Here is a 10,001-nt window from a genome sequence, read left to right as displayed (position 1 = left end):
GACCATAAAATGTGGATGCTAGTTGATATGTATTTACTGACTTTTTTTGAATTGTTTAAATTCCTGAAAATTTACAAATTTGACCATATGTAGATGCTCTGTGGATATTAATTGATATGTATTTATATACTTTGTATAATACTAATAATATTTGTATCATATGTACAATATATCTGGCCAGGAAGGCGCATTGGGGTTACCTGTTAGGCCTTCCTGGTATAAATTAAAGATAAAATATATATATATATATATATATATATATATATATATATATATATATATATATATATATATATATATATATATATTTATATATATATTGGGTGAATGCGACAGTTGGACTTCAACCAGATAAAACGAATTTTAAATTGACAAAATCGAGGTTTCGTATTCTTCTATTTCCTCCTCCGAAACTGGACCAATTTTTAAAAAAATTTCATCATCGGTATGAAAAAGATATTTTCTGTGCAACTATGCGCGTATTGTTTTTTAAATCGACCGTTAAATAAGCTCGCTGGACTCTTTTCGTGGGTGTAAAAAAGAGGCAATTTTATTGATGTTTGGCGGCTCCTAGCTCATATAAAAAATAACTAATCAAAAAAATAAAACGATAGATGCAACCCAATGGTGGATATCCATAGCATATTAAAAAATAATTTCTCTAGTGCCATAATTGAGGAAGGGAGAAGTCTAATACGTTTGTATGGACAAGGCGCTGGTGTCCAGCCCTCTTAAGTCACTTTACCGGTAAATTTATAATTTTTTTTCAAATACATGTTTTGCTCAGGTTCGCCCGATTCTGAGACAACCAAGACAATAGATGTCTGTTAATTATCTTCGACAGTAACAGGGGATTCAAACACTTTTGGAAGCGAATTAACATCTGTCTCATTCTTCCAAATTAACTTAGTAACCAAGTAAAACTGGCATCTCCACCACCAAATTTCCATTTAACTCCAATTAGACGTTCCGAAAACCGTTGAAAATTTTCAGAATGGTGTCACTCGAGTAATATCTGGCACTTGAGTTTTCGTTAGTACAAGAACACAAAATTGATGGAGTTTTTGGGTACCAGATGTTCCGTGATCTGAGATATTTTAGTTCGACACGTATATAGAAGTATGCAAGTGTTATTGTCTGGAGGTATTGAAAGAAAAAGTATTATTTTTTAAATCATTTCACAAATAATAGTAGATTAATTTAAATTTAAATCTTTGCTGTAGGCAAACTCTAAATCTCAATTCCTATTGGTCGAAAATTTTTATGAAAAGCCTCTAATATAATCTAATTATATTGGTCAGAATATCTAAGTTGACCGGTAAGACCTTGTACTTTTCTCCATACTGCAAATAGAGATGTACCGACGGGAAAAAACCCGGTTTATTCCCGGGAATCAATCAGATTTTCAAATCTACACATTTTTAGATACTCGCATTGAGTCAATGTCCCTGACAAATTATGACCTATGTACTAAAATATTGTTGCGTGGATGTGAAGAGGAGGCTTCCAGGATCGTAGAGAAAGAAGTAGAAGTGTTGTAGAAGTCGTTTCTTCGTCTGATCTCGTCGGCGCTCCAGGTCGGAATGGTTTCCAATTTGAGAGCGCCCCATATTTATACATATTTGGGCTCAACAACTATTGGTCGATGAGTCGGACGATCCCATTGGCCGTTGCATACGGCTCATTGGCGTTGTCCACACACACACGGTATCTAAACCCGATATTTACAAAATTTTCCATATCCAGTTCCCATATTGCAACCTGTGGTTGCTATTTAGGAACTGGTTATGGAAAATTTCGTAAATATCGGGTGTAGATGCCGTGTGTGTGGACGACGCCATTCAAGCCAGCAGTTTGGCTTAATGGTAGCGTATATAATTAGCACCACTGAGACCGAAGGTTCGAGTCATCGTCAAACTACTGGTTAGGTTTGGGGGTTTTGTGACTCCAAATCGATCGTTTCTCTATCAGAGTTTGCCAATTTTATCTGATCATTGCTGAAACGGTTCCTGAAAAATTGGTATTAGATAATTTCCTGTTGTCACAAAAATCTGTCTGTGTATAATTTATAAAAATTATGCACAGTAATCTGAAATCTATAGATATCTCTATAATTTCGTATTTATTATATGTATAAAAATTGTACACAAAATCTAAAAATAATCCATAGATGTCTCTATGATTATTATTTCTGATTAATTGTTATATGATTAATTGTTATATTCTATGTATTCTGATTGTATATGTATATTGTATTTCTGACCGTTAAAAGTACACTCGTCGCATTGGAGCAATCTGTAATGACGAGTGTATATTGATTGTAACAATAAAATAAAATAAAATATGTAGAGGCCATTTTGGCGGGAACAAGAGATCAGGTGATCTGCGCTAGTAAACCATTGCTCCACGAGCACCACTCACCTAATCTCTACGTTACAATATGTTGTATCTTGTCAATCTCAATTAAAAAATACAGTTTTATGTAAAAATAGCTCCAATTTTCCCAAAGTTTCCGGTTTTTTCCCAAAGTTCCCGGTTTTTTTCCCGTTCGTTTAAAATTCCCATTTTTGTCCATCTCTAACTACAAACAGTCATGAAATGAAATATAAAATCTAGTCCAGAATCTGGCGATATTTTATCGTGTTTAATTATTTTTTTCACTATGGTAACATTGACAGTAGTAGCGGCTGTCACTGAAGTCTTGTCGTTCGCCATGAATCTCTATTATTGGATACAAATCATTACTTTAGGTATTTATTGATTCCGAATTCGAGACCAACAACGAACTCAACTAAAATGAGAGACACTGTGGCTCGTAATAGCAACCACTCGTTATAAACGCAACGTAAAATACCCCAACACTGAACACTATATTCATACATATATCATATTACAACATGTTAAATTGCATTATATGTATAAATATTAACTTGAAATTTTCAGCACATTTTTAGTCATATTTTTTCACAGTGCTCAATCGTCACTATTGACGTTTATAATACTGAAATTGATTTTGCATCTGAAAATTTCAGCAGTTTCAGTATCGAGCAACGATGCGTCGCGTGTTCTAGAACTGAGTGACCGCTTCTTAGAGATTCATCACGAAGGACATTGGCTGGTGATGTTCTACGCACCATGGTGTGCTTATTGTCACCGACTGGTGCCGATTTGGGCCCATGTAGCTCAAGCCCTTCACACGTCCAGCGTAAAGGTGGCCAGACTTGACTGCACGAGATTCACGGCTGTTGCTAATCATTACAAAGTGCGCGCTTTTCCGACGATAATGTTGTACGTATATTTACTTTTCTGTAACATTACACTATGTAATTACTAATTTAGCATAGCTAATAAGTTTCAATGTGACACATTTAACTCTTTGAATGGTGACCAGCACTGATCGGCGTTTTGCCAACAAGTCCATAAATAAACAAGAATACTACCCACTAAGCCTTTCCAGGTAGCATTGAAAAAAAAATGCATTGAACATGGGTAGTGTAATCCGTGTCAATATATATAAAGACTGGTGTACATCGAAATTTCTAAATTTATAACCATAGCAGAATTTCTCGATTGAAATCCCTAACTGCTGAGTATTTTAGATTGTGGCTTGGCATTTACATAGATTGTGAGCATTACATTTTAACAACAATGAATAAGATTTAACTAGTTTTGGAGAAATACATTCATTAACCCTTTGCCCGCGGCAATAAATATAGCGAACAAGCCCTGTACGCGGCACCTTTTCCGCGAATTTGGCAATCGAGTTTTCGACCTTAAACACACATTTTAATATTTACTCATGTAACCAGATATGTTAATTAACACATAAAGTATTATTTTAAACAATAAAATACATAATATATCTCGTAGTTTTGGCTTAATTGCAAAATAATCATTCTTCATACAATGAAACGTATCGTCGCCATTGTTCAACAGACGTGACGTCACATAAACGAGGTTTCAGTATGGTTCCACAAAAAACTAATTTTGACTGGTATATATTCATTTTAAGCAAATTGAATAGATGGCATTCAACTCTCGGTAATATATTCAACCAATTTTGAACCTTAAAACAGTTGAAATAGGCGCATATAAGGCTCAAAATCCCGTGCAAAGTTCAGAAATTCTATGCTACAGACTTGTCGCCCAAAGCTTCCATAGAAGACGGCCGCGGGCACACAGTTAATAGACTTATTTTGTTTATTTGATATTGTTGCAAGATATAACTTAACAAGTCTAAACACACCTTTACAAAACTCGAAATCCTTGGCGGTAGTTATCTACGGTAGTGATCCAGGGTTTGTTTGGATTAGTTACAATTTTTATACCTGCTTTCTATTAGATGTCTAAATAATTCTAGTTGGAAATGTTGGCGAAATTTTCAGCGTGGCTGGCTTTCAACAGAAAAGACTCAAAGTGCTAAGGACATTCAAGTTATCCTCAAAATACATAGAAACAAACGGGTCTACCTCACGGGACCGAAAGTGAAAAGCCCGAAAAAGCAAATATCGGAAGGCAAAGATCGAAAATCGAAAGATCTCAAGTCGAAAGATCAAAAAAAAGGGTGCATGGTAAACGGTACTATGTATAAATATACTATATATGAGTGACATGCGGTGAAATTATCTCTCTTTTTGTCATAAAGCCTTGTTTAATGTGCGCGCGCAGGATACGGAAGGAAAAGCCTGTTCCTCTTGTTCCTGTTGTATCCTGCTCGCGCAAATTAAGTAAGGATGTACGATGGGGGGGAGAGAGACTTTTCATATGCTCGAGTTTGGCTCCATTATATGGTCTCCCTATCAACTTCGTTACTCTCTAATGTTGGAACGATTCCTGAAAAGGAAATTCCTTAGATTTTTATATCTGAAGACATTTGGATTTTATCCATATCTGTTCCCTAGTGCCTTTGTCTTGGGATCTTTGGGTTTCAACTCCCTGGCAAAGAGAAGAGATTTATTTCTTGGGAAACATTTCGTAAAATTACTTAGAGGAGAGATTCACAATCCCGCTATCCTGGAGAAACTAAAATTCTGGGCCCCGGAAAATCATAGAGTTTTAAGAAAACATGATATATTTTTGCCAATTAGGGCTAAATCAAACGTGCTCATGAACTCCCCCCTCTCGAGAGCTGTTCGACTCCTTAACTTACTGGCACATTACTTGGACCTCTTCGATGCCAGTTATGTTGAGTTGGTGGAACACATCCTAAATAGCACGATATAAATTTTTCAATCTTATTTCTTTGTTTTTATTATGTGTACATATTTTTTACTTGATTTTTATTATTTTTTTATGATGTTTTTTTTTATTTATGATTTTTATTATTTTTTTATGAAGTTTTTTTTATAATTTTTATGATTTTTATTATTTATATTATAATCACATTGACGCTTTGGGGCAACCTGTCAAGTCTCTGTGGTATTGATTTTTTTAAATAAAATAAAATATGTATGCACGTTAAACGAACATTTTCGACTTTTTAACATTCGGTGTGGTGACGGTAACATATATTTTTTAGAAACAATTAAGACACTATCAAGGATCAATACTGAGTTTATTTTGAATAAAGGGCTGTTCAAAGGCCTTGGAAATTTGCTAAATGCAATTGCTTTAATATTACATTATTTTTCTAGTATGAAAGGCTCGCTGAAACATGAATACATCGGAGAGCAGAGCAAAGATGATCTCGTCAATTATGCTCTACGCATGTCCGGTCCGTCAGTTTTGCTGGTGACCAAACAACATACCGTCAACGAAATAAAAGAAAACAATCCCATATTCTTCGGCTATGTCGGCCAACAAACTGGACCACTTTGGGTAATTATTCAATCACTTCATATTGAACGCATTCGATTATTTCATAATTGTAATTGTTCAATTGAATTTAGGAAATGTTCTTCTATCATGCCGAGAAATATCAACCACTTGCGTCATTTTTTGTAATGTCGCCGGAAGTCGCCAACAAGCACATGACTCTAGAGAAGACTCCCGTGGCTTTCGTCTACAAGGAGAGCATGGCTTACTTCTATTCAGGTATCTTAGATTTTCAGGTGTGATCAAAACATTCCCGACAGATCTAACTCGCATTTAATGAATCTTTTTTGTATAATATCAAAATATTACTCAAACGATCGGAATCTTTTTTATAAGATATTTTTGAAATAATTACACTTGTGTGTATACTAATATCTATGTTATCAAAAATTATTTTGTTTGCTGTTATTTCCTAGATTTACTTACTTATATATATATGTATGTATATAGAATGCTATTATTTTGTTAGCATGCAAATTTATACTTTCAGATGATGGTATTGGTGAGAAACAAAAATTAAACACATCGTTACACAAATGGATCGATGCAGAAAGATTCGGCACATTTCCTAAAGTGTCTAGAGCTAATATCAACGAACTGCTGTCGTTGGATAAGTTTTTAGTATTAGCCGTCGTCGAGGAGAATAAGCTGAATGAAATAACTCCGGAAGAAATTGAATTCCGTGACATGATCGAATCAGTCATAAGGTTAACGCTAGTTAAATATATTATGTGTATATCGATTGATTCAATTAATAACCACTTTGTTTCAATTCAGGCAAAAACGGGACACTCTTCACAATAACTTTCAATTCGGTTGGGTCGGATCGCCCGAGTTGACTAATTCCATTGTCATGTCGATATTACCCGTTCCTCATCTGCTAGTCATCAATTCAACAACAAAGCATCATCACATACCGGAAGATGATCCTAATAAATTAACGCCAGAGGCAGTGGCTATATTTTTAGAACAAATTTACAATCAATCGGCGCCTGTAAGTGCCGTTGAGATTTGTAAAATACATATATCAATACATTCATTGTTAAGTTTTAATGTGTTTGGTTCTAGATATACGGTGGAGATTCGTTTGCAGTGCGATTGTACAGAATGTACTTCCAGGCTAGAACTTCCTTGGATTATATGTGGACTGGAAATCCCGTTTTGACCACTCTGATATTTGGTCTACCGCTAGGTTTCCTCTCTCTTATATTTTATTCTGTTTGTTGTACGGACATTCTTGACGCGGAAGAAGAAGACTCGTCCGAAGGTATCATTAATATAGCGGTTTGTACTGTTTGTATGTGATGATAGGTTTATTTATATAGATTTTATTGTTTCAGAACCCGGTCACGAGAAGAAAGAATAATTTTACATTCCTCTATGAGAATATTCCGTTTTCACTCATACATTTATATCGAGTTTTTCATTTTATAACTGAATAAAGAATTTTATATTATATGTAATTACATGTTAATACCAAATATTTACATATTATACATACATACATGTTTTTATTATCTTGTTTTATATGCATATGCGTAAATATGTATTTAAACCAGGGCTGTGGAGTCGCGAAGCACTTTAAGCGAAGTCAGAATCGTAAAAAATCAACCGACTCTTTATTTTATTATCTTCTTTAATTAATAGTATTACGGTCTGTGTCAAGAAGTCTCCAATTTTATTGAAATTAATCCACTAATAATTTATATTTAATAATTTCTTTATAAAAATCATGATTTTAAATTACATTTTAAATAAAATTGCAGGTATTTTGATGTTTTGTGGCCAAAACCAATAGTTTCCTCTGTCTCATATACAATATATATTTTTTTTTACTCATTTATCGCATATATATATTTGTGTATGAAATTCATATACTATTAGTGTACTTACTTTTTATTTATACCTATTTCATTGTCGATTTTAATGATTTTTTAATTGTTTTTAACTTTGTATATTTTGAAAATCGCTATTATTTTTATTACTAACAATTTCATACGTTGGCAAGAAAAGTGATCTTACTAAAATCGTTCAAGTTAGAGTCGGGAGTCGAATCATAAAAAAAAGTCGGAGTCCGAGTTGTTAAATTTTGATCCGACTCCACAGGCCTGATTGTGTAATGAATTGTTTATTTAAAACTATTGTTGTATAGAAAATATTATTGTTTATTATACTTATTTTAATTAACAGCAAATGTTTACAATTATATAATGTAATAAAAATAACGAAATTATAGCGTGTGTGCCATAAACTATTTATGATATATATTCTAGGTGTTTATTGTTAATGTCTGCATGCGATATTTTTGGCGTTAGCACTGAAAAGTCTATAATCAGTCTGTGACAATACACGCAAAGTAACACTTAGGTTTCATTTATCAGTCTAATAACGTTTTATATGTTTCAAATAACCGGAAATAGTCCATTTAAAAATTAATTAAAGTAAGGAAATAACATTCTTGAATATGTTTAGTTTGTAAGTTTTTCAAATTTCAAGGCTTATCAATACGACAAGTCCCTTGGCTTCCTTCAATGCTCATTCCAATTTTTGTACTAAATGTGCTGCCTAAAAATGATTTTTTGATGCAGTTTCCTTTTTAGAACTGGATCGCCATCATAATTGTCTCGATGTTCGATACAAACGATTTTTCAATGTGATGTAGTGCCTACGATGCACAATTTGATTACAAATAGTAATTTCTGAACCAAAGTGCAATAATTAAAAAAAAAAACAACTATGTTAAAGGTATATTAAATTTCTTTTAATGTAACGTGTTCATATTTAGCCTTTTGGCATTCGAAAGATATTAAATACTATATGATGATTTCAGCCCGTTTCTGATTCGCATTTATTTACATTTTTATTTGATAAATCAATATATATATATATATATATATATATATATATATATATATATATATATATATATATATATATATATATATATATATAATTTACATTGATCTCTTTGAATATTAATTTGAATAGAAAAATATATGTAATAAATTTAATAGTCTAGGAAATTTTATGTATTACATTTGCAAATGATAACAAACAAGGTAGTAGGCTATAATACTGGGACAAACTGCCCCTAACTTCCGATGTTCCGAGTACTTAAAAACAATAATGATTATCAGTAAGTACTAAATAGATAATTTTAGCCAATTGTCGTGTTTGCCAAAGGGTCAGTTTGTTTCTCGGGTAATAACTGATATCAATACTATTTTAAACGGTGACTGAGTCAATGTAACGCTGTTGTTAATTTATTGTATACATATTCAAGTATTTATTATTACTTAACATGTTTTACTAGTCATTTTTACAATTCAATAAAAAATAGTATTTACATTTAATAATGTTGTCGGCTTTTTATTCAACCGGTTTCCCATACACAAATTAGAACTCAATAATAATAATGTGCATAGTAGAGTATATAAGCAATTTGACGTGTTGGATTGAATTTTATAATGGAACAGGTAGTAGACCAAGTAAATCAAACATTTATTAGGAATATATTATCCTAAACATGTCAAATTTGGTGGCGTCTCATTGAATTTTGGATAACTAATGGAGAATTTCGTTTAAATATTTAATAAATCTAGTCAGCCATTTATAGTTACTGCGTGGTAATACGTCATGCCCGTTGTTGCTGGAACAGTTGGGACTTTATGTCCCTAATAATTATGTGCACGGTAGACATCATCATTTTATGGTTGTACCTCTTGCTCGCACAGTGCTTTTTCGAATGGCTCCTATACCAAGAGCTATTCGACTTCTCAATGAAATCGTTGCTGCCGTCCCTGAATGTGACATTTTCCACCTTGGTGAGCGTAGATTATCGGATATTATTTTAACATATTTATCTGGTAACCTGCGCTCATCATTATTTTCTTAATTTGAATGTGATGTATGAGTGGAATCTTGATCTACTCTCTTCCATTTGGGCCTCGCTATGATTTTATTTTTATTTATATATTGTTTTATTTTATGTTACTTTTTCTTTTTATTTCTCCTTATGTACTATATTTCTTTTGTTAATATGAAACTAAGAATGTGATTTTTACACTCACATTTATTCTTTTTCTTATGTATAATTTTTCTTTTGTTTTCTGTTTTTTTTTTATTATTTTTATTTTTTATTTTATCATGTTTTTTCTGCTTTTGCATTTTTGGTTTTTATTTTATGT

General features: G+C 32.7%; 1 protein-coding gene across 2 annotated transcripts; it reads left to right on the top strand.

Annotated features, from left to right (window-relative positions):
* The first annotated feature begins 2,668 nt into the window (after positions 1 to 2,668).
* Tmx3 (Thioredoxin-related transmembrane protein 3) lies at positions 2,669 to 8,534 on the top strand. Of its 2 annotated transcripts, none has more exons than XM_077435347.1 (8): positions 2,669 to 2,750; positions 3,033 to 3,288; positions 5,634 to 5,817; positions 5,889 to 6,033; positions 6,305 to 6,521; positions 6,592 to 6,808; positions 6,883 to 7,081; positions 7,155 to 7,326. In XM_077435347.1, exons 1-8 carry the CDS (start codon positions 2,714 to 2,716, stop codon positions 7,178 to 7,180), a joined length of 1,281 nt encoding a protein of 426 aa, XP_077291473.1. In that variant the 5' UTR covers positions 2,669 to 2,713; the 3' UTR covers positions 7,181 to 7,326. The 2 variants fall into 2 exon arrangements, with proteins under 2 accessions (XP_077291473.1, XP_077291481.1); XM_077435355.1 differs by having other exon boundaries at positions 2,677 to 2,750; positions 3,036 to 3,288; positions 7,155 to 8,534.
* The last annotated feature ends 1,467 nt before the right edge of the window (positions 8,535 to 10,001 follow it).

The sequence above is a fragment of the Arctopsyche grandis genome, chromosome 1 (assembly GCF_051622035.1).
Source record: "Arctopsyche grandis isolate Sample6627 chromosome 1, ASM5162203v2, whole genome shotgun sequence".
NCBI lineage: Eukaryota > Metazoa > Arthropoda > Insecta > Trichoptera > Hydropsychidae > Arctopsyche > Arctopsyche grandis.
This window is presented reverse-complemented; position numbering and strand designations above follow the sequence as displayed.

What these genes read in the sequence shown, in the direction of transcription:
- Tmx3 (XM_077435347.1), top strand. Translation starts at nt 2,714, where the DNA reads ATGAATCTCTATTATTGGATACAAATCATTACTTTAG. An exon ending in ATGATCGAATCAGTCATAAG is followed by an intron (nt 6,522 to 6,591) that starts GTTAACGCTAGT and finishes GTTTCAATTCAG; the next exon opens with GCAAAAACGGGACACTCTTC. An exon ending in TTTACAATCAATCGGCGCCT is followed by an intron (nt 6,809 to 6,882) that starts GTAAGTGCCGTT and finishes GTTTGGTTCTAG; the next exon opens with ATATACGGTGGAGATTCGTT.